Source organism: Drosophila navojoa, chromosome X, assembly GCF_054131105.1.
Source record: "Drosophila navojoa isolate 15081-1374.11 chromosome X, UAZ_NAV_1.0, whole genome shotgun sequence".
Taxonomy (NCBI): domain Eukaryota; kingdom Metazoa; phylum Arthropoda; class Insecta; order Diptera; family Drosophilidae; genus Drosophila; species Drosophila navojoa.
In genome coordinates this window covers 24,123,139-24,148,722 of record NC_142895.1, presented here as the reverse complement: position 1 = coordinate 24,148,722, position 25,584 = coordinate 24,123,139, and the positions used below count along the sequence as shown (strand labels likewise).

General features: G+C 38.3%; 2 protein-coding genes across 5 annotated transcripts; one reads left to right on the top strand and one right to left on the bottom strand.

The window, feature by feature from the left end:
• Positions 1-200: 200 nt before the first annotated feature.
• On the bottom strand, positions 201-19,512 carry Mnt (transcription factor mnt). Of its 4 annotated transcripts, none has more exons than XM_089264353.1 (8): positions 19,496-19,512; positions 14,200-15,088; positions 7,858-8,758; positions 5,601-5,760; positions 5,402-5,531; positions 3,926-4,158; positions 1,220-2,003; positions 201-1,149 (listed from the first exon to the last, which is right to left on the bottom strand). In XM_089264353.1, the coding sequence occupies exons 2-8, from the start codon at positions 14,615-14,617 to the stop codon at positions 1,070-1,072; spliced, it is 2,706 nt and encodes a 901-aa protein (XP_089120479.1). In that variant the 5' UTR covers positions 14,618-15,088; positions 19,496-19,512; the 3' UTR covers positions 201-1,069. The 4 variants fall into 4 exon arrangements, with proteins under 4 accessions (XP_089120479.1, XP_089120481.1, XP_089120480.1 ...); XM_089264355.1 differs by lacking the exon at positions 19,496-19,512 and having other exon boundaries at positions 1,220-1,640; positions 1,680-2,003; XM_089264354.1 differs by lacking the exon at positions 19,496-19,512 and having other exon boundaries at positions 7,858-8,296; positions 8,327-8,758.
• A 3,897-nt stretch (positions 19,513-23,409) lies between these two features.
• LOC115564287 (uncharacterized) lies at positions 23,410-25,087 on the top strand. The gene is made up of 2 exons (XM_089264258.1): positions 23,410-23,544; positions 23,613-25,087. The coding sequence occupies exons 1-2, from the start codon at positions 23,517-23,519 to the stop codon at positions 24,944-24,946; spliced, it is 1,362 nt and encodes a 453-aa protein (XP_089120384.1). The 5' UTR covers positions 23,410-23,516; the 3' UTR covers positions 24,947-25,087.
• Positions 25,088-25,584: the final 497 nt, after the last annotated feature.

Here is a 25,584-nt window from a genome sequence, read left to right as displayed (position 1 = left end):
ATAAAGCGTTACCCATTTGGTGGTTTCTGTTACAACAGCGCATAGAAATACGTTTTAAATTTTGTTTTTTTATGTTACTATTAATTTCAGTTAGTGTCTGTCTGTCTGTGTGTGTGTGTGTGTGTGTGTGTGTGTGTCTGGTATTTTGTTGATTCGCTAAACATACAACATTTATGTGGTTTTTAGTTGGTTTTCTTCTCTTTTATATAGATTTTCTCTAGATTCTCGTTATACATAGAAATATAGCTATATGTGTTTAGATACATAGTAGGTGGCTAAATATTTGTAATATATACATATATATTATATATGCATATATGTATACATATAATAGATCTTATATAATATGTTTTCTTTGTGTTTAAAATGTGCGATTCTCTCTCTCTCTGTCTCTCAGTATGTGTGTGTGTGTTTGTGTGTGTGTTTGTGTGTGTGTGTTGCTGTTGTAGCCCACTAGTTGCATTTGTTGTCTACATATTTTTCTTCTTCATCTTGTTGTTGTTGTGTTGTTAATTTGCTTTGTGTGTATAAAATTATTTATTAAAAATAATTTTCTCTTTTGTTTAAATATGTATTTCTCTTTGTTTCTTTACTTTTTTTGTAAGTTTTTTTGTTTTGTTTTTGATTCTCAATATCGATGCTTGAATGTTGGGCGGAACTGTTATGCTTGTTGTTGTTGTTGTTGCTGCTGCTGCTGCTGCTGTTGCTGTGTGCGATTGTTGTTGCTGCTGCTGCGCTTGTTGTTGTTGTTGTTGTTGTTGTTGCATGGCAGAAATCGAAGAAACATAGAGTTGAGTACTAGACGCTTGTCTACTTGCTGTGTTTTCTATTTCCTTTTGCTTTACATTTCTTATTTTGTTTATAATTTTATTTGTTTTTTTAGTTTTTTTTTTTTAATTTCTTAGAGTTTTGTTTTTTTTTTTTTCTTTATTTTCTTTTAAGGTGGGAGCTGTTGCACACAATTCAGTTGTTGTTGTTGTTGTTTTAGTTGATTTACGGTTTTTATGATTATTATTATTATTGTTGTGGTTGTTGTTGTTGTTGTTGCTGCTGCTGCTGCTGCTGCCTCCTACTGCGCCGCAGTGCCGCTGCGTATCAAGAAATTGTAGTTGCGATCCTTGTCCGCCTGATGGAATCCCGCTCCATGTCCTGAAAGCAATTACCAGAGAATTACAAATTGCTTAAGAGATATATATATATATTTAGATCTGGCGCTTACCATTTGCTGCGGCCGCATTGGGCGCCGTTGCCGTTACAATGGTGGCGCCACCGCCGGCACCGCCATGGAACTTGATGTTGGCGCCGCGCGTGCCGCTCATCAAATGCGCCGTCGCCGTCGCCGTCGCCGTCTGCTGCAGCTGCGCAGGGGGCGAGGAGCTGGCCGACGAGCCGGACGACACTGATGAGCTGGACGATGACGATGAGGACGACGACGAGGACGACGATGAGGAGCCATTGAACGAGGACGATGACGAGACGCCGCTCGACGAGGAGCTCGGCGATGGCGACGGCGTCGATGGCGTTGGTGAGCCACGCGTTGTCAGCGTTGTGCCGCCCACAATGGGGCTGCCCGCTGGGCTGTGCTGCTGCGGCGGCGACGATGCTGTGGGCGAGCCATTGTTGCTGCTGTTGTTGTTGTTGTGGTTGTTGTTGTGGTTGTTGTTGTTGCTATTCTTAAGCAGGTTTATGGCAACGGCAGCGCTATGATTTAGCAATGTGCCCTGTGCAAAGCCAACAATATTATTGCAATGCTTGCTGCTGTTCCCATTGTTGTTGTTGTTGTTGCTATGACTGTTATTATTGTTGTTGTTGTTGTTGTTCTTAAGCAAGTCGATGGCAGCGACATAGGCTGTTGCGGCGGTATACCCATTCTGTGCAAAGCTGACAGCAGCAGAGGTCACATTGTTGTTGTTGTTGCTGTTGTTGTTGTTGTTGTTGTTGCTGTGTTTGCCACTGTTCGCGTTGCTCTTGCTTATCACAGATGATATGGCCGTGGTTATAAGCTGCATAGATGGTGCGAGCGAGATAGCAGCATATAGAAAGAGAGAGAGAGAGAGAGAAGGAGGATAAAATTTACCAAGCTTCGACATTGTGAGTTCAAATTTTACAACAATTTGTGCAATTAAATAATTTAAATACTGTGCTTAAGCGTAGACCCTACTATATATAGTTCATTTAGGTTCTCTTATAGCGAAAAGTCTCTCAACTGAATTTTTCATCACATTTAATATACTTAATTAATCGGAATATACATATAAATGTATATATCTCTTTTTTTAGACTCTTTGCTTACCCTTTAAATGGGCTTTAGTATTACCTAGGGTCTTTCGTATTGTCAATATTGAATACAAAATTCTATATCAAGGCATAATATATATTATACAAGCTTCAGTAATCTTTAATAGATTTGTTCTCCATATAAGTAGGCACTACTACAATATTTATATGAACGCTACATACTATATAAGTATATAGCAAAAGGTTTTGGATAAAACTGGCTAACATCTCATTTCATAAAATATTTTGCATAACAAAAACAAATCGTGTTTAAATTTTACTAAAAAGAAAGCGAAAGTACTTAATGAAGGACCTAATACAGGGTTGTCCATATTCGACGAACCCATCTGGCAACCCTATATATCTTTTAACAGAGCCGTGCACAGTACGCTGTTTAGGCTCCAGGCGGAGTGATCTAATATTCACATATATCATATAAAATATTTAATATTATCTACAAGAACAAAATTCTCGTTTTCTTTGATTAAAAAAGAAAAAACATCAGTCTGTCAAAACTGGGCAACTTTTTAAAGGTCTATCGAACATGGTAAGCCCTATACTGTTTTCGATCCATTAATGGACAGTCCTATACAACATTTATTCGATTCATTAGGCTTCCTTAGCATTAAAATTATTTTATAACATTATTTTCTAGGTTCATCTATTTCCTCTGTCAAGCTATTCTTTTTTAATCACAACAACTTTGCTTTAATATTTAATGCTTAGTCGCACCAATATTTCCATGAATAGTTTACGTGTTTAGTTAACCCCGTTCATGAAGATAGTAGCGTATTATATTAAAACAGTCAATTGATCAATATTTTTATATATATTTTTAGTTCATTATTCAAACCAATTTTTTATTTTTAAATATATACATATAAAAATATATCAAATTTTCTTGTCATATTTAAATTGACTTTGACAGATAATTTCGACTTAAATATTAAAAGCTTTTTGTGCATTTTAAGAGTCACATAAAATAATATTTAATTCATTATCCCCATTGGAATACGTTATTTACATTTTTCATATTTGCAGCAATGCGAACCAGTTCCAGTTCGAGTCATATACGAATTTGTTAATGTAAAACAAGTTTTTAAGGGCAAAAATAATTCTTGAAAGAAATATTTAATTAACAAAAAGTCAACCAAAAGTTTTTTTTTTTTTTTTTTTTTTTTTTTATAAAATAAAATTGTTATTCAAATCCAATAAGATATGCTTAAAGAACTATTTCCTTTGCATAAAATCTTCCAAAACGACTCGGATTAGATTATACTGAGCCTAGTATTTTATTCATATAACGCCTTCGTAACGCCTCTGAAGAAACTTTCAAGTAATCGTTATATAAAATATAAAGTTGCTCAATTTGCAAATTGAAATTTCTACTGGAACTGGAGCTGGAACTGGAATTGGAACTGTCTCTATAACCGATTCAGCTGACTAGTTCATTATATTACATGCCTGGCTCGCTATGCGAGTTATGTGAACCAGTTGAATAGAGAACTGGGCATGGCTTAGCATAAATTTGCAATTTAATTCATATGCTAGACTCTCGACTCTTGCCCCAATAATATTATTTTTATTTTATTTTATTTTATTTTATTTATTTAATTTATTTTTTTTTTCGTTTTCATTGTCAACTTACACCAGCGGCAGAGACGGGCGCGATGCCATCAAATAGAATGGGCGTGGCTGCGCCGGCCACTGACAATGGAGATATCGACACTGATGATGTTGATATTGATGATGATGATGCTGATGATGATGAAGATGATGATGACGACGACGATGATGGCGATGCTGATGAGGTGGCGTTGGTGCTGACGTTGGCATTGATGTTGCTGCTGGTGGTTGCCAGGCAAACGGCTTCATTGGCATCTGCAAAAGAGCGAGCGACAGAGAGAGAGAGAGAGAGAGAGAGAGAGAGAGAGAGATTTAATGAGATTTTAGTCAAGAACATTTGAAGCATGCTCAAAATATAAACAAATATTTCATATACACAAACTGCAGCTGAAGATCAATCGATCGATCCATGCGAATCGCACGATTTGTATTGCATAAGCTGAAGGTCGAGCGGGACGGGCAGCAGCGGACCAACTGCAGAGGTGCTGCAAATGATATGCAAAACTTGAGCTACTTTTCGCCGAGCGCAAATGCAAATTGTCAACAAATTGTCCAGTCTCAAGTGTTTCGTTTCGCACTCGCACTCGCAGTCGCAGTCGCAGTCGTTGCACAAACTTCGCTGTGTTGTCATACAAATGCAGATATATACAGATATATACAGATAATATATGCATACTTGTATATAATACATATTATACAGTCCATCAATATTGTCTGCGTACAACTTTTCTTTCTTCTGGTATATACAGAACCTCTTATATAGACATAGATTAGCCCACTATGAAGACCTCTTTCAGTTATCTTTAAACAGCATATGCTTGATCCGATATAGATCAGAGCTCTGTCGAATACAATAAATCGATAAAAATCGATTCCCTTCTCAATAATTATCGATAATTTGAATTCTGTGTAAATCAAAAAAAAAAAAAACTGCTCCCCATTGCCATTTCGATTTATCGGAGTTCTACTGTAGATTACATTGTAATCTTATGGCAAATAGTTTTAACTTGGCCTAGAGCCAACGAAATATCAAAGTACAGTAAGTAAATTGTCCATTTAGTCTAAGCCAGATGTAGAAGCTCTGCACTCATACGACAATCCCAGGCGAACATTATCTGTTTACTCAAGCTATCATTTATATTAGAGGAGCTCATTTAGATTTCTTTGATTTATGATTTGGATGTAGATCCTTAGAACTGGTAAGCTGAAATACCTCCATTTTTGACCAGCATTTTCTATGGCTCAAATAAGTTGAAGCTTTATCTATTCAAGTCCAGTTGGTTATCAAATGTGATCTATATAAAGAAGTTTTGGCCTGCCTCTAGATAGATTTTCGCAACTTCTTGCTGGACTCTACGGAAGTTGAGGGCTGTACAAAGATATTATTGATACACTGTATAGCTATACACATATGCTTATATAAAAGTATATCTACATATATATTTGGGTATATGCATGTACATTTATCCAACTGCTTTCACATTGCCAATGAACCAACCTTTGTCGCTGAGTGGAATGCTCTGATCCGCAGGGCGTTTTAGGCTGCTAAGGCGCTTTTGCAGCTCAAACTGCTGTTTGGACAAATTCTCAATCACCACCTCCAATTCCCGATTTTCCTTTGCCAGTTCCTGCACCAAAGAATGAGATGAAATGAGAGTTAGAGGGTGAGAGGGAGGGGTAGAGGGACTGGCACATACCACAACAGTCTGGTGCGCCTTATCGAGTATTGCCAAATTGGATGTCTTCTTGCGGTCCTCATCCTTGAGCTGCAGCTCGTTCTTCAGCACCTCGTAGCAGCCCTTCAGGTGGGCGCGCCGATTCTTTTCCAGCTTGTTGTGCACCTCACGGGTGCCCGCCCTAAGATCAGAATTAGTTGTTCAGTGAATTAGTTTCGATTCAAATTGAATAAGGCCTTAACACTAGGCTCTCTACAACAATAAAGTGAGAGGAAATTTCTGGTATAAATTAATATCGCACAATTTGATTTGATTGCCTTTGATATAGACATATAGTATAATTATATAGATATGGTATAATTATAGAAGGAACCAATCTACATCAAATGCATAATCGAAAGTGTTTAATACTAAGTTCCGAAAAACATTCTACTAACTAAACGAATTTAGAAGCTATATATACTTGCATGTATATATGAAATATTGAGTTTATATACAGGCAAATAGTGTTACTACTGAGCACTACAAATTTTGCAATAAGCAGAATATTTTGAAAGCATTTCGAACTGAAAATACAAATTCACAAATTTAAATCTTAATTTAGAATATTTTTGTTACAGAAAAATCTGGAAAATTACATTATTCATAAAAAAAAAATAGATAGTAGTGGTTTCTATGAAAAAGAAATACTAAAAGGAATATACTGTATATATGTATACTAAAATATACTGTATATGTATATTAGTACGAATATACTATGGCTATACTAAAAGATAAACTAAAGGGAATATTACGCATTTATATACTAACATGAATATACTGCATATATATTGAAAATAATAGGCTGTAGATATACTAAAAAAAAATCTACTGCATCTTTACTAAAACGAATATACTGCATCTATACTAAAAGGAATATACTGTATATATACTAACTGAAATATGCTGTCTATAATATATGAAAATACTATATATATGGAATAATATGGAATATACTGGGTATATATAAATACTGACAGATATATTCCTATCTATGAACATATACTAAAGGGAATATCAAGTATATACATATATATATTTATCATTAATATTATCTATACACTAACACTAATATACTGTGTATAAACTCTAAGCTGCATATATACTAAAAGGAATATACTGGCCTGAATATACTGTCTATATAGATATACTTTATGCTGTATATGGTATAAAAATTAATATACTGGAATATACTGTCTATGTACATACTAAAAAGATGACTACTATTTATACATATACTGTACATAAATATGGCATGCATATATACTAGCTCGAATATACTGTCTATATACTTCACTGTATATGGAATAGAAAGCAATATATTGTATCTGTAAATACTAACAAGAATATACTATCTATACACATATGTATATACTAAATGAAAAATACTGTTTATGCACATACTGTACAAATACATAGGTATATATCATATATATTATATATACTAACACGAAAATACTTTGCCTATACTAAAAACTATACTTATATACAAAAATGAATATAGATATTACAATTAAATACCGTCTATATACAAAAATACTATATTGTATATCGATTAGAAAGGAATATACAGTATATATGTATATATACTGACCGAAATATACTGTCTATGCACATATGTAAATACTAAAAGGAACATACTGTTTATAGACTTTACTGTATATGGAATAGAAGTAAATATACCTTATCTATACATACTAGAGGAAATATACTGTATCTATGCAATACAAATACTAAGCAGAATATACAGCATCTACACACTGTCTATATACACTATATACTATCTTTATACTTCACGGTATATGGAATAGAAATGAATCTATACATACTAACAGAAATATACTAGATATAAATACTAAGAGGAATATACTGCATCTACACACTGTCTATATACATATACACTATACTGTATATATACAAACTAACATACCGAATATACTGTCTTTATACACACTCGATATAGTATAGAAGTAAATATACCCTATCTATACATACTAACAGAAATATACTAAGAGGAATATACTGCATCTACACACTGTCTATATACATATACACTATACTATATATATATACAAACTAAAACGAATATACCATCTACTGCATATGGAATAGAAATATGTACATATACCCCATCTAAACATACTTACAGAAATATACTAAATATATATACTAATGGGAATATACTGCATTTATGAGACTCTATGAATTGACTCCAGTTCAATTCGCGTCAGGCACTCACCCGTTGCTGTTGGAACTGATGGTGCGTCTGCGACCGCCGTGTCCGGCCAGCTGAGATCCCGCCACTGGCGCCGAGCTGGAGACGGATGTGGATGCGGCCTGGTGCTGGCTGTGGTGGTGGTGGTTGTGGTGGTGGTGTTGGTGGTGTTGGTGGTGCGGCTGCTGTTGCGTGTTGAAGATGGTGCGGTACGCACTGGCCGTGCTAGTCGAGGCCCGGCCGGCGAGCAGGTAGCTCTGGGGCGCATCGTCCAGCCCGTGGGGTTGCGCTGAAATTTTATGGGAGGACATTGAGTGCGAGCGGATTCGGGCCTGCGGCTCAATCAGTCGGCGTGTGGCCGTCGGGGGCGGGGTAAGCGTTATTTGCGATTTGGGCGTCTGGCATGTCAGCGGCTGGAAATTGGCCAGGCTCAAGCTGGCTGCAGAGCCAATTGTTCCAACTGCTGTTGCTCCTCCAGCTCCAGCTCCGGCACCGGCTACGGCTGCGGCTGCGGCTGCGGCTACGGTACCAGTTCCGGTACCGGTACCGGTTCCGGTTCCGTTTGCAGTTCCGGCGCCGGCTATTGGCGTTTGCGTTGAGCTGGCGCCCTTGGCGTCAGCCAACACCAAATACTTGCACGGTAACTGGGAGCCAGCGACCGCCGAGAGCTTGTGCTTCAGCGGCGAGGGGGGCGTGGTACGAGCACTGCTAACCACAGCCGGCACCTGGACCTGCAGCGGCGATGAGCCCGATGCCAGCACCACAAACGTGGACCCATCGATCCGGCCCGAGTTGTTTGATTTTGTTGCAGTTGTTGTTGTTGTTGTTGCTGCTGCTGCTGCGGCGGCTGCTGCTGCTGCTCTGCCTGTTGCTACTTGTTGTTGTTGGGGGTGGGAGTTGGTTTTGGAGGAGGAATTTTCATCCTCTACAACAACAACAAAAATGAAAGGAAATCAAAAAACATAAATAAATGAATAGAGGAAAAAGCAACAACAACAAACAAAAATCAAATTATAATTATTTATGCAAGCGCAGGTGAGAAATCAAAATTTCTATGACATGTGAATATGTGCATGTGTGCATGTGCATGTGTGTGTGTGTGTGTGTGAATGTGTGTTTGTGTGTGCTGACAGCATGACAAATGGAGTGCGAATTTAAGGGAAATGAAAACTGAAATGACAATGGAAATGGAAATGGAAATAGAAAAACTGTTCCCGATAGAGTTGGCATAGAACGATGATAACGGGACTTTTGTACATCATATCTGTTGTTTAGTAGATATTGAGTGTATACATATATCACCTATCTGACTATATATATTACAATTAGTTAGCGTTATTGAAACTGTTACGCTCGTTTACTAGTTCACTCGGGTTCACTAATCTAGTTCCAATGCAAAATACATGAGAATCGAGCTACAGAGCTTCATTCATTGAAAAGAAGTAGAAGTCGTGTTGGTTATATGTCAGCTATAGAGTGTCAAAGAAGAAGAACTATTAAAGCTAGTCCATGATAACAATTGAATTCATTGGTAGACTAGTTCACTTGGGTTCACGAATTTAGTTTCAATGAACGTAGTACCGAGTTGCTGAATGTATGAAAATTGAACTATAGAACTGATTCATTGAACAGAAAATGAATTCTCATTGGTTATATGTCAGCTCTTGAGTGTCTATAACATTCCATATATATTACTATATCTTTCTATCTGCTTATGTCTATCACAATCAGCTCTATTGAACTTGATTCAATTTACATGGGCTGGGTTCGTGATAATACATGTTTGGATGCATTCGATCAGTAGTTCACTTTGGTTTATGAACTCAGTTCAAATGAACGAAATGATCAGTTGCTGAATAAATGAGAATTGCACTAGAGAGCTTATTTTTTTAACAGAACTTGAATCCTCATTGCTTCTAAGGGTCTATAACTTTTTATATATTGTCTGACTATATCATTCACAGCCAGTTCAATTGAACTAGATATCATTCCAGTAACAAGAACTGTTAAAGTTAGTCTGTGATTACACTTATAGTCATTCGCTCACTAGTTCACTTAGGCTTACGAACTCAGTCAGCTCTATGAAACTGTAGCTCAAGTGCTGAATTCCGGAATGGGAATTGAACAGCGTTCATTGAACAGATCCAGAATCTTTAACTGTATTATACTTAGGAAATCCGCTATATCATGGAAGTTCCTTAACCATATATAATTAAAGTAATTTTGTGATGTTTGGTATTTGGTCTGGACTTATAAACGAACATAAATCAATGAGTGAATGACATTTGAATCAACTTAAAAAAAACAACAACACACACAAAAATAGATGAGCAACAACAACAACAAGAACAATAACAACAGCGACAATAACATTGACAATGGCCCACAAAAACAAATATATGTATATGTATATAAATTCTTATATGTATGTATGTATACATAATGTACATATGTATGTGTATGTATCCATATACATATATAATACATATTCATGTATATAAGATATAGATATGTATGAATATATGCATGTGTGTATGTACATATGTATGTATCTACATACATATATACATTTGCATACATAAATGCATCAGATGAGCTATTCTGACCAGAGACCCAGAGATCGAACCATATAAAAACTGTATCTATCTGGTAAATTCATATGAACTTAAAAATATATTCACAAATCAAAGCAAATTAAATCGAATCAAATTCAAATCAAGGCTCATTATTTCAATTATATACGATATGCGACACCCGTTATATTGTTGCTATAGTATATGCAATTATGTAAATTATGCAATTATTTGAGCAATCAAATGTTTTCCCAGCAAATAAACAAATAATGGCCAATCAATATGCCATGCGATTCACGTGCTGCGACAGGTGCGTGTGCGTGTTTAATTATACAAAACACATATCTAACACCCCCTATAAACATATGTTTCTTGCATTCATCATATACATAGATATGTATATCAAAGTAAATCGTAGAGTTCTAATGATTTATAGAGAATTCTCAAGGCATATTTTGTTGCCTATAGGTCATAGATACGTATGTGCAGAAGTATATGTATATGTATATATATATACATACATGTATAAGATTTTATCAATATTTATTCATAATATTACATAAAGAAAATTAATTTTAGTGAAATTTTACAACTATCTTTGAATAGAAATGTCTCAAAATCTTCTACATTTCGCATAGATACATATTAAAGTAGGTACATATATACCATATATAGATTTACATATATATGTAAATGTATAAACTGACGTACATCTGACGCAGACCCTCTGTTTCCTTTTCTCTAAAATTAAATCAATTCTAACCATTTTAATATGCATATGCAGAAGAAATAACATTAACATTTCACATACATACATACATATTTAATATAATATAAATATATGTATGTACATACACATATGCACATGTATCTGTGAATGTATAATTTATGTAAATAAATAAATAAACAGCAAAACATAACTGAACAAGTCCACCCACATTATGATCTCTCTTTACATCAAAGAAAACAGAAAGAATAAAAGCAAACAGCAACAAAAAGTAAAAACTTTCGAAGCTGCACATTTTTGACACGCACACTACACACACGCAAGCTCTCTTCATCGCACACCCCTCTCTCTCGCTCACTCTCTCTCACTCACTCTCTCTCTCTCTTTCTCACGCGCACTCTTATTCGATCGCCACGTGCGCTTTTATCACGTGGTATTTTACACACATGTACACACACACACACACACACACACACATACCAAGACGATAGTGACGATATATCCATTTCTTTTTGGGCGGCGCCGCTAGCGTCGCTGACGTTAACTGCGCTTTTTGTGTTTGCGTTTTCAACTGCGATTGCGTTTGCCACTGCGACTGCGATTGCGACTGATGCGCCAACAATAAAGCTTGAAGTGCGCTGAGGCGACTCAGCAGTTCTGTTAGTAATTCGCGCTGCTCTGTCGGGCAATCTGTGCTTGTTTGTTGTTGCGTTTCGTTCTGTGACTGCGACATGTTCGCCATGGAACGGGTCTTGGAATGCGTGGAGCCCAGCGTCCGGCAGCCGTAGCACGCGACTAAATGGCGAATGTATTTTGAAATGCTCGCGCTGCTGGCAAAACCAACCACGAAATACATAATAATGCAAATTGGCAACAACAAACACATGGATCACACACGCATACGTTAGCATATTACAGTTACAACAACAACAGCAACAACAACAATAACGGCAGCAGCAACGACTGCATCTATCTCTAGGCAGTTGCCCAGAGCTGTACCGTTTCATTGCGTGCTTTTAGGCGAAGAGTGTAAAAAGGGGGCGAGAGAGTGATAGGGCGATTATCGCATATGGACAATGGATAGCAGTAGCTCTTTGCACACACACATACATACATATATATACAAAGAGAGGAAAGAAAGAGAGAGAGAGAGAGAGTAAAGAACTGCAGTTAGCACAGTCGAGACGCTAGCAAAAGCAACAATCCCGTTGATTGCACACTAATCCATGGGTATGTGTAAATGGCAAAAGTAGCTGTATAATTGTGTAGATTCATACGCAAATGTTTACGCTCTAAGTATACCAAACTTAAATTTATATATTAAAAACATAATAAGCGTAATTCCGTTTATTATTGCATTTGATTAATTGAAACGCAAGTCTAGAAACTAAAGTCAGCTGGAGCAAAAGCAGATTCCATAATTCACCTACTCAAAAACTCAATCGTACGCTCTTTCATTAGCTCACTCACTCACACACACACACACACACACAGAGAGAGAGAGTTTCGCATACACACATTTGTACATGTATGCATGCTTTGTGTTGCATAACATTTGCAGTTGCCTGCTGCCCATTTATTGTTTTTGTTTTTGCGGAGCTCAGCTGAGCGCAGGCTGACTGACAACCAACACAAACACAAACAAACACACATGCATGTGCGCACACAAGCTCAAAAACAACAGAAGCGGCAGTGGCGGCAGCAGAGCAGAGACAGCTGTCCAAATATTACAAGCCCCAAATAACGGGTATGCAACAAATGCAACAACAAATTGTAAGTGTAAAGAAAATAAACATAAAACATAGCATAACATAAAAAGAAAGGCAGACGCTAATAAAAATATGAACGAGCTCTGCCCAAAAAGCAACAAAACAAAAAAAAAACAAAAATGCGTACAAAGTTCATTGACTTTGCTTTACACAGCTGCGGCGTGCAAAAGAAAAAGAGAGTCAAATATATATGAAGAGAGCGAGGAGAGCGTCTCTCAGCTTGAATATTGTGTTTGCAAAGAAAGAAATACAAAACGAAAGAGAAACAACTTAAGAATGCGCTCTCCCTCTCTTTTTCTTTCTCTCGCTCGCTGGTGTGACGCTCACGTGGAGCTACGCTCACACAAGTATTGCCGTTTGTTTGTATGCGTGTGTTCGTTCTCTCGTATCTCTCCCTCTCTCTATATAGTATGAATGCTATGACTAATTTGCCTGCCTGTTTTTTATGGTTGCGCTTGAAAGGCGATAAAGAGAGCGCACAAACAATGAGTAGCAACATGACGTGACCCCAAACAACAACAGCAACAAGTACGAACGTACGTGCAAAAAGCCAAAGACAAAATGGTAATAACACAAATGTGTATACATTTATATACATATGAATTTGTATAACTACAAATGTTGTATGTATGTGTGCGTAAAAATTGTTTTGTATGTAGCAGCCAAATGAGTACAGCAACAGCTAAAGCGTAAGAATAAAAACAATATTGCTGCTTGGCTTCCCCTCCCCACCCTAGCATTAGCTAAGGAAATGAGAGAAACAACAACACCAGCAGCAACACTAAACTAAGTAGGCAGCAAATTTAGCACATGCATATTTGGCTGGCTTGAGCTGAGCAAACAGAAAGCAACAAAAGCGCTAAAAATATAACAGTACCTGCTGCTGCTGCCGCACATGCACTCAGACAGCAAGAAAGCAGAGTAGGAGAGAGGGAGAGAAAGAGAGAGAGAGAGAGAAATTGCGATCGTGCCCGCGAGCTCATATTTTTGTTGTTTGTTTTTAGCTGTACAGTGCGCGCCCACACAAATGCACAAATGCTATTCGTTTGATGGCAATGTTATTATTTTTATTATTTTTCCTTTTGTTGCTGCTGCGTTGCTAACAAGGTCAAAGCAAGTTTAAATGCAACAACAGTGAGAGAGATAGATAGATAGATAGAGAGAAAGAGAGAGAGGAGAGCGACCGAATCGAACACAAAAAAGGAATGCACATAATATTGTAAAGTGAATAATGTTTATGATGATGACGATGATGATTGATATTGAAGTTATTATAATTGTAAATGTTGAGACTCACCCGAAATGATGTGACTTTCGCTGCTGCGTCCCGTTATCGTCGCTGGCGTCGTCTCCAATTGCCTAGGGCTACCAGCAACAACCACTGTGGTGGAGGCGCTACCAACGCTAACGTCGTACTCATACTCCACAGTCGCTGCAGCGATGCCGTTAGTCAGGCCATTATGGCTGTTTACGATGGCGGGTGTTGTTCTTGTTATTCCTGTTAGCGCTGCAACCGCTGCTGTTGGCGTGTTGTTTCTGTTGTGTTGGCTTGCACTGTTGTTGTTGTTGTGGACAATGCTGTTGGAGAAATGCAGCGGATGATGCGGCTCATCGATACTATTGAGAAGGCCGCCTCCGCCGACCGCCAGCTGTTCCTTTTCCTGCTGCTCAATGTACTGAGCAGCATCCAGTAGCGTTTTTACGCCCAATGACATAGCCGCGTCTCACACAGCCGCCCACTCTCTCACAAGCACACACACACACACACACACACACAATCACGCACGCACAGACACACTTGCAGATACACTCAGTCACGCAAACACACACACACACACTCACTCACGCACACACACTCACACACACACACACGCGCACACACACGTACTCGCATTCACGCAAACAACGCACACGAAGAGAGAGAACAGACGAACCGTATGAGAGAGAATCTTTTAGATTTGGGTCGACACGTTTACAGTTGAATTTTTTGTAGGTTTATTGTTGCTTCTTTTCGACTTATGCTGCTTCTTCTTATTGTTATTGTTGCTTGCTTTTGGTGTATTATGCACTTTAGTTATTATTGTTGTTGTTGTTGTTGCTTGTTGGCGGTTGATTATTGCACTGGCAATGGGCACCGTTGTTTTTGATTTATATTGTTTATGTTTTTATGTATGTACATATGTGTGCTGCAATGAGAGTAAAACATATACTATTAGGATCACAATTGATATGACTGCGAGAGAGCGAGAGAGTACAATTCACTAATTTGTAAGCTCATCAACCAACAAAACTAACGTCTTTGAAAGCATTCATATGCAAGTCTGGATTAACCCTTGTTGTACATATGAATACCATAAAGGCAGCTAATAATAGTATATAAGAAACCACAGAATAATATTATATTATTATAAAGGCAGCTTTCCGTTTCATATTGGATATGTCAAATAATTTGTATAGTGTTGAAGATTGACAACATTGTGTCACTAAATTAAAGTCCCATGAACACATCCAATTAAAAATATATAAAAATTTATAAATTACACAGCTTTGCAGCTACATTTCTTAAATGTTGTAAATTAACGTAGCGATAACGACAATTTTGTCGCCTGCGGCTGCAAGCAACTTAAGAGAACGCCGCGACGCAGCGCTGCGATCAGTTACAGCTGTTGTGTTTGCGCTAATTGCGCACAAATGCGTGGCGACCGTAGCACACACACATGCATATGTATATATGTATATTCACATAACACAAAACAAGCGCAAACACAAACTACAAAGACAAAGAAGCGCACGCCACAACAAGTTGCAGAGCCATGACGCTGACGTAGACACTGACGCCGACACAGCAGTCGGCTATCAATGAAAATTACATCGACGCGTGCGCGAATTCGATGTCGATGCCGACGTCAGCTGCTGCTGCTTTTATAATGTGCACGTACATTGACATTTGTATGAGTGTGTGTATGTATGTGTGAGACCATTGACAACTAATGCTGCATTGTGTTTTTGTCATAAGTAGCCCCCTGTTCATAATTCATAAAAAAAGGTCAAGGGTCGATCCATTCGACAGTCAACACCTGGCAGGCGACTGAAGGATATTGCAGCCGGCAGCCGACTACAAAGTTAGCCGAAGAGAACGACAGAGAGAGAGCGAGAGCGGGAATTGGGGAGTTACAGACAGATGTTATTATTACAGGCGACGCAAGCTTTTTAGCTCACAGGAGCTTTCTTTGCTGTACAGCGTGGGCGGCATTATTGTTGTTTCTAGTTGCCAGAGTTCTTGCGCTCTCTCTCTCTCTCTCTATTCCCTTTCTTTGCCTTGACATTAAACACAATTTGATGGTGGTCTGAGGGTTGGCAGAAGCAAAGCTTTGTCGCTATATCAAGCCTGCATACACGTATGTATGTGTGTGCATAAATATGCACAAATCCACACACATACACATACATGCACACAGTTGTGTTTTGGTTTTGACAGGGTGCGCGACAGTATGACATTTTCAGCTTGCAAACTGCAAAGAGCGTAAGAGAGTTCTTGCCGTTAAGTGTGTGTGTGAGAGAAAGAGAGTAGGGAGAGAGAGAGAGGATGGATGTGAGTGCGTGCGTGCGTGATAAAGGTTGACAAACTTGCGCGTGGAAAAATTCTATTAAATATTCAAATGCAGAGCGCTTTATATAGAATACAATTCGCAGTAATTGCCCAAGTTAACAAGAATAAGAAAGAAGACCACGATTACGACCACGACCGCCCACATACACTCACACCCCCAGAAACGTGACTTATACATGTTGGCCAAATTCTGCTCGATGACGCGGCGGCGACTGCCTTATCAAGAAGTCTTTTTGTAACCAGTAATCGACCCCGATGCGAAAAGAAACAACAGCAGCAGCAACAACAACCCCATGGGCCAAGGGTCGTACCTTAGACGCCTCATCATATTTCCCAATACTTTATGGCCCATTGTCGCAAGTCGACAGTCGACAGGCTTTCTTTCCATCTTACATTCATTCTTCTTCTGTGCGTTATTTTTTTTCGGGTGAGAGCATCGTGTGAAAGAAACCTTGCGAGCACAGGCCGTACCTAAGCAAGGGGAAGAGCAGGAACGGAAGGGGCTGGCTGTTGGCATTGCGAACCCAGTCAAACTTTACCTATTCGAAGCACTTAAACCGAACCCTTTTTCCACATCGTCTGAGAATTAAAAGTCAAAAGGCAAAAAAAAAAAAAAATTTGTTTTCTTTTCGAAATCGAAATTATTTCAATATGACGATCAACTATTAATATAATAAGACATGCTTTATTTAGCAGTGTCGTTAATTGATAATTAAAAATCCACACTGATAACTAAACTAACAAAAACTAAGAAAGAGATAACTGAAGACACATGTACCTCGGTATACATACATACATACATACTATATGTATATTATTTATCTGCATATGTATATATATAAACAAAGTGTCTAAAAATGAATACACAAATGCTGTAGATCGTCGCTATATGGTCACTCGATACGTTGAAACTTAATACTTTGAAGTGCTTAAAGCACAACAATATAAAAATATGTACGTAGGGGCTTCTGTAAATACCCCAATTATGATACGAACTTAGATACATACATATGTATTTGTATATATATGTACATATATCAATGTATATGCGCATTGCATAAAGGCCAGATAAGAGCCATAAACGAGTGACGATGATTCACAGATAACTCGATTTATCTCAGATTCAAGTGCTTTGTAGGTGGGGCAGCATGAAGAAACTGAAATTCACCTTTGATTATCGATAAATATAGAAGCTTTAGCTTTGCTTCTTTCTATTTACGGGAAAGTACACGTTTATAGAGATATCTTTATCTATACATAGTGATACACAGGGTTTATTAATTTGCTTCAAGTGAAAAATAATAAATACATCAATAAGGGGCAAGCCAAGTTTTTAGTTTTGCCAAATTTCAAACGACATAGAAATATGCTGTGGGGTATTCTGAAGTCGATCAATCTCGTCAATCAATTGATCGTGCGTGATCTCATGTGCATGCTGTCACGTGGCCATCTCTACTTTCAAGCTTGTTATCGTAACAGATGCAAAATATATATATGTAAGTCTGTATGTATGAGTATGTGTGTGTGGGCTATGCACGTACGTACGTACATAAATAGGTATGAATCACGCAGATACACATACATATACAGATACACACATACACATACACATATGAATGTATGTGTGTACATGCAAGCCACGGCGCCAGTTGCTCTCGGTCTTTTGCTTTCAAAGTCATTCGTAAGCAACTCGTATGTATGGATGAATGTATGTATGTATGTATATACATATGTACTTATAGATCACTGTTAGCATTGGAGGCTTCTACGCACGTTTGTTATTGTTGTCATTTATTTGAGGTTTTGAAAAGTGCAATTGAATGCAGAGGAGCGCATGAAGTTGGGTATGTAGAAAGTGAATTTGAAAACAACATCATCATTATTGAGCAACTGAAGAGCTTATAAAAACAAAAGAGAAGCTAAAAGCTTAGAGCGCAAAAAACGCCAAACGAAGAAAGCAAACAAAAAACACACACACAAATTAAAAGTTCTGGCGAAGCGAGGGTTTTCTTTGCGTTTCAGATTCGCACAGCAAGACACGCAGCCAATGTGTGGAGAGTCAGAGATTGAACAAAAAAAAAACAAAAAAACAACACACGTACACATATGTATGTATATACACATACATACACTGAAATCCACAGAAACCCACACAATCTTAGCCACGCACTTTCTTTGAATTTCGTTTTAGCGCCAGTTTATTATTGTTGCTAATTTCGAAAAAAAATTCAAATAAAAAAAAGCAAAAAAATAAATAAATAAATTGTGTTGGCAGCGTGCAGAGAGAGCACGAAGAGCTGCTTTTGCAGTTGATGTTGTTGCTGTCGGTGCTGCTGCTGCTGCTGCTGCTACTGCATATAAAAATAACAAAGCGATTGTCTAGCGACCGAGAGAGTAAAGCGCGAGAGCGACGTTTGCGTAAGTGTGTGTGGGTGTGGGAGTCGGATAAAGGACATTGCAGTGAGAGAGAGAGAGAGAGAGAGCAATTGAAAGAGAACTAGTTGAAGTCAAAGTCAGAAATGTGCCGACGTTGGCAGCGCTGCTTTGCTAAATTTGTTGCCGTTATATACATACATACGTATGTATGTCTATTTTACACCATTGCGTTTTGTCATGCTTATACAATTTATTAAAAACAATATAGTACACACACACGCACATACTGCGACAAAGACGACAGCTGCATGAGCCAAGGCACGCGCTTTGTGGTATGGGCACGAGAAAAAAGCTTACGCACACATGCACACTCACACACACGAGAACAGCGAAAAAGCTAAACCACGAATTCGAAAATCTCTCTGTTTGGCTTTTTACTTTATTTTCATTTCTAAGTTTTTATATACACTTAATATACGTATATTTAAATTAGGATTTTGTATTTTGTATTTAATGCACCTACGTTATTATTATTATATTTATTTTAAAAAATCCTATTTGTTGCCAAATTGGAATTCGAAAAAAATAGTAGATTGTTATTACTGACGCAACGGACTGACGTCGTCTGCTGCTTGCTGCGACGACGACCCGCACGGCACGGCTAAACAACGTATAATGAAAACGACAGGCGGCAACGCTAGCTTTGACAAACTGCCAACAGCGCCAGCTAGTGAGAGAAACACAGCGAGAGAGAAGAGAGAGATTACTAAGAGAGCAAAACGGTGTGGAGAGCGAGAGAAGAGCGTTTCGTGGAGCTTGCGCGTGCTTGTACTGTTTTTTTTTCTTATTCTATATGTGTGTATGCGCGTGCATGTTGTATGAGTTTGTATGTGTGTTTTAGTGTGTAGTGTGTGTTTTAGTGTGTATGTATGTTTAGGGTGAAGCGCAAATTTGTATGTATGTATGAAGGTATGAGAAAAGCACACGCGCGATGTACAAAATGTGTCTGTTGTGCATGCTGGTAGCGCCCCGCCCCACCCCGTCAAGTAAACTAACTAAACACACACACACTGATACATATGCATGTGTATATACATATGTATGCTGTAGGCACGTTTGCATGTATTGCGCACTGAAAAGGGCACATGCTAAAAACAAAGCCAAAAGCTGACGAACTGGTCCGCAGCAGCAGCCAAAATCGACATCGCTGTGCCCTGCACTTTGAACCGAAATTACTTTTACACTGACACACACACAAACACAAACACGTACTATATGTGTAGGAATATACACATGTATACAGTGATGTACACAGTTTTAAATATACATATATATATATATGAATGTCGAATATGCACGGATGTATGCATGTACATATATATGTGCGTAAATATGTATGTATTTGTTGTTTTGCATTTACCAATGATGTTACGAACAATTTTTTGTTTGTGTTGTTATTGTTGTTTTCTTTTACACATACACAAACACTTGCACAGTTGAAACTATCTTATAGATACACTTGAAAAAAATATGCGATAAATTTGCAAAAATTAACAAAGGTTCTTTGAGCTAGTTGCTGATTTAGTGTGTTGTTTTGTAATTTGAATTATTTTTGATCGCTCGCTCTGTTATTCAGCTTCAGCTCCTACCCGCACACACTGCAATGACACAAGCAAAAGCAAACTAAATGCTAGCATAGTCGCTGGCTTTTACTTTGGCACGGCTGCCGCAGTCGCAGTCGCAAGCGTTGCGCCAACAGCAGCAGCAGAAGCCGAAGCATTCGCAAAAACAACAAAGGCAAACGCACAGTGCAGCCACAGAGAGCGAGAGCGAAGAGTGTAAGCGCGAGCGCACGTGACGTGGTGCCGTTAAAATGTGTGTGTTTTGTTTGTGTTTGTGTGAGCGAGAAACAGGAAGAAGAAATAACAACAACAACAGCGGCAGTGGCCGTGGCAGAAGCAGCGACAGCGGCAGCGACGTCAGAACTATGTATTTGTAAATAGCGGAGCAGCAACATTAGGGTGGCACCGCAGCGGGGTATTAGGCCAAATGTGCTCGAAATATGAGAGTATAGTTTATTTTGTAATGAACTTTAAAGCGAACTGATAATACCAAGTCGGTAGGCACTTAGCGGTTGTTGTTGCGTTTGCTAATAGGGAATTGGGTTACAATTACGGCACTTGTACGGCACTGTGCCTTGTTTTAATGCCCCTATACTTGCCTATATGAAATAAAAAACACTCATTACATATATTTTGTAAGAAAATACAAATATTGTATACATACACATATAGTTTTTTACATGCATGTATTGCCTCAATTTACCATAAATAATTTTAATTTGTAGTGAAATATATGTAAGTATTCAAAAATTTAAGAATAGTTTTTGAGCCACCCTAAGATGCAATGTTTATGCTGAGCCGCTACGTCTGCAAAGCCAATATCAACTGCGACTGCGACTGCGACAGCGGCAGCGGCAGCAGCAGCTTCTTTATGCTGCGCTCGGAGCGTCAACAGTTGTAAGCTATTGTGTTTTGTTGTTATTGTTGCTGCTGCTGGCGCGCTGCAGCCGCTTTTTATGCACTGTTTCGTTTTCCAAAATGTTTTGTTGGCCGGGCTTTTGTTATTGTTTTGATGCGTCGTTGTCGTCGTCGTCGTCGGCAATTTCGAAACGTGCTGGCATTTGTGTGGAACGGAACTTGTTTTGATATGCATGGTCTCGTCATAGCGGCACGCTGCCAGCGTCGCAGCGCGTCGTATGTAATAGCTGCAGCGCTCTGCGAGAGCGGCAGCAAACTTACAGCCCCAAACAACAGCGACAGCAGCAGCAGCAGCAACAGCAAATTGTTTGTTTTTACAATTCCTCTTGCATTTTACTTTGTTGTGCGTTTTTCTGTATATGTACAATTTCGTATATATGTATATAGGTATGTATGTATGTATGTACATACATACTTTATGAGGGGGCAGCTTATAGCATAGCCGCTGTGCGTTGCGTTCGCTGCCAGCGTCGCTCCCAAGACAGTGAAGTTTGAAGAAGGTTCATTGTACTTTTTTGTGTTTCATCTTTGCCCTCTTTTGTTGCGCTTCTTCTAAACATCTTACAGATATTGTTGATACATTCCGTGATGCGCATTTACCCATACAAATGGTTACGTGCACATACATACTATGGTTATTGCTATGTATGTATGTAGGTGTGTGTATGTGTGTATATGTACATATGTATATGTATGTATGTGGGTCAGAATGTGTTATTTGAAATGCGTAGTTATTAGTTTTTAGTTTCTTTGTTAGAGTACGTACACAAAATATCTGTAAATATGCATATATGTACATGTGTATGTATGTATGTATGTAATTATTTTACATATGTACATATGCATGCATACACATCCAAGTTATATGCATATGTGTGTGCTTGTACATCCAACTGGCGAAACAAGTTGTTGACGTGCCAACCAAAACAGGAATATGAGGCCAGCCTCAATAGAATGCAACGAAAACTGGCTAAAATCTTAACTGATAACTGCTCGCACTCTAGATATCCCAAAAAGAGACGGTAATTTATATACGAATACATACCCTATAAGGAGCTATTGGATAACTACCTCCATATATGTATATGTATATGTATATGTATATGTATATGTATATGTATATGTATATGTATATGTATATGTATATGTATATGTATATGTATATGTATATGTATATGTATATGTATATGTATATGTATATGTATATGTATATGTATATGTATATGTATATGTATATGTATATGTATATATATATATATATATGTATATGTCTATGTTATGTATCGTCTATGTATCCTGTAATATCTGTATTGATATGTATCTCATGTTATGTCTATGTCTTGTCTATGTATATGTCATGTCTAGTCTATGTATCTGTCATCTGTCTCTGTACTTGTATCTATGTCTCTGTATACTGTTCTGTTCTGCTGTCTATGTTATGTCTATGTCTCTGTATTGTCTTGTATTGTCTCTGTATCTGTCATATTCTCTGTCTCTTATTGTCTCTGTATCTGTTATGTATGTATCTGTCTATGTATATGTATCTGTATATGTATATGTATATGTTATGTTGTATTGTATTATCTGTATATGTCTTGTCTCTGTTCTGTATATGTTATGTTATGTATATGTATGTATTGTATAGTATGTATATGTATTTGTCCTGTATCTGATGCATATGCTATGTATATGTATACAACCCTATAAAGATGCAAGAACTCCTAAGACCTTCCTTATAAATATCTAGATAATAAGGATAGAATCGATCTACCGCCATTATCTAGGTATGTACATATGTCTGCCTGAGGTGAGGATCTTAATGATATATGAGATACCGATATTGATATTGACATAAGGAATTCTTGAGCACGGACTATATTTAACCAATAGGTGAACTTGACTGCGTTCAATTTACTTAAAAATTAAGTTACAATATACTTTTATTTATAATATTATTTATTTGCTCAGTTGGGGTTGTTTGCGCGCGTGCACAACCTCTTTAGTGCGTCGGGCCCTATATAACATGCAAGTGGGCCCCTGCGAAAAGCAGTTTTTGTTTTCGCGCCCAGTGAAGGGGTAGAGGCAACCATGAAACTATTAGTGGGTTGTCTTATAGGTAATCTCATATACATATATAGCCAAGATCCCAAGATCCGCTAATTGCTAAACACTCAACTCCCTCAGCGATCGCGGTGCTTCTCTGCATTGTGGATCTCTCGTCAGCCGAGCTCCAACGTGAGGCAGCTACTAAGAAACCGCCTCTGGCCAAGAAGCCACCTCCAGGGAAGGATGCAGGCCGGCCCATTGCGGCTCCCCCCCGCCCACCAGTCGTTGCAAGTCGTGGCGCCAAGAAACCAGCGATAAAAACAAGGAAGCCCGCGACACGAAGGCCAATCAAGGTAACGAAAAAAAAGCCAAAGAAGCCCACGACACGAAGGCCAATCAAGGTAACGAAAAGAAAGCCAAAGAAGCCCACGACACGAAGGCCAATCAAGGTAACGAAAAGAAAGCCAAAGAAGACAACATGCAGGACGAAAAAGACGACAACATGTAAACCTAAGAGGACGACAACGTGCAGGACGAAGAAGACGACAATATGTAAACCTAAGAGGACGACAACAAGAAGGACGAAAAAGACGACAACATGTAAACCTAAGAGGACGACAACGTGCAGGACGAAGAAGACGACAATATGTAAACCTAAGAGGACGACAACAAGAAGGACGAAGAAGACGACAACATGTAAACCTAAGAGGACGACAACAAGAAAGACGAAGAAGACGACAACATGTAAACCAAGGACGACAACATGTAAACCTAAGAGGACGACAACAAAAAGGACGAAGAAGACGACAACATGTAGACCAAGAACGACAACGACCACAACAATGTGTCGAACGAAAACCACACGATCAACAACAACCCCAACGACAACAACAACGACCACAACAACAACAACGACACCAACGACCACAACAACAACAACAACACCAACAACAACGACCACAACAACAACGACCACAACAACAACGACAACAACAACACCAACGACAACACCAACCACAACAACAACAACAACAACAACCACGACAACAACCACGACAACAACAACGACAACAACAACGACAACAACGACAACAACGACAACAACGACAACAACGACAACAACGACAACAACGACAACGACAACAACAACGACAACAACGACAACAACGACAACGACAACGACAACAACGACAACAACAACAACGACAACAACAACAACAACAACAACACCAACGACAACAACGACAACAACGACAACAACAACAACAACGACAACAACCACAACAACAACAACAACAGAACGCCCCACAAAGCCACATTGGCCCTGGAATCCGTGCCGTCCCTGTGGACCAGGCGGCGTGCCCTGCCTCGGATGCCCGCCCAAGCAATGGCTATGCTCCGAGCTTCTGGCCCAAATCAGAGAGCTGGAGTACACGTTAAAGAGTTGCGTCTGCAGCCACCGTTGTGACTAGATGACTTGGACAAGAGATCCTTATCGTAATGACAAAGCAAGATACCTTTCCCCCTTTAGCTATTATCATTGACATTTGTTGACTATTTTTCCATTTTGTTTGAATTTTGAATTTAATAAAATATATGTTTTGTTTACAATATTTGACATTGTTGTATTTCATTTCTTGTTAATTATAGATTGACATATTATCGATATATCCCAAGTCTATCAATTGTCCTTTTGAATTCCTATCCAACACTTAGACACAATTACTTTTGTTATATTGATGGACTGATGACTAAGTCTATCGGTCTAGCACTAAAATCAATTGATGGACGACTACTTCAGGTAGTGTCAGATGGAAAGACAATATGATACGGATTGGTCTTCCATTCCTTCGATAAACATTGATGAAAATTCGTTTAACACTGCAGTTATTCATATTTATAGAAAAATAGAAAATAATTATATATAATGCTACATACATATGTACATGTACATATATCTATTGGAAGAAGGTTTACAATACCAGCAAATGCAAGTTCAAACAACAACTAGTAGGTCTCATCCTTGAAAACTATTGTAATCCATTAGGGATGAGGAGGAAACATGGTATAGAATATTTATAGGACAGAAATCTTTGAAAGTCATTCAGAT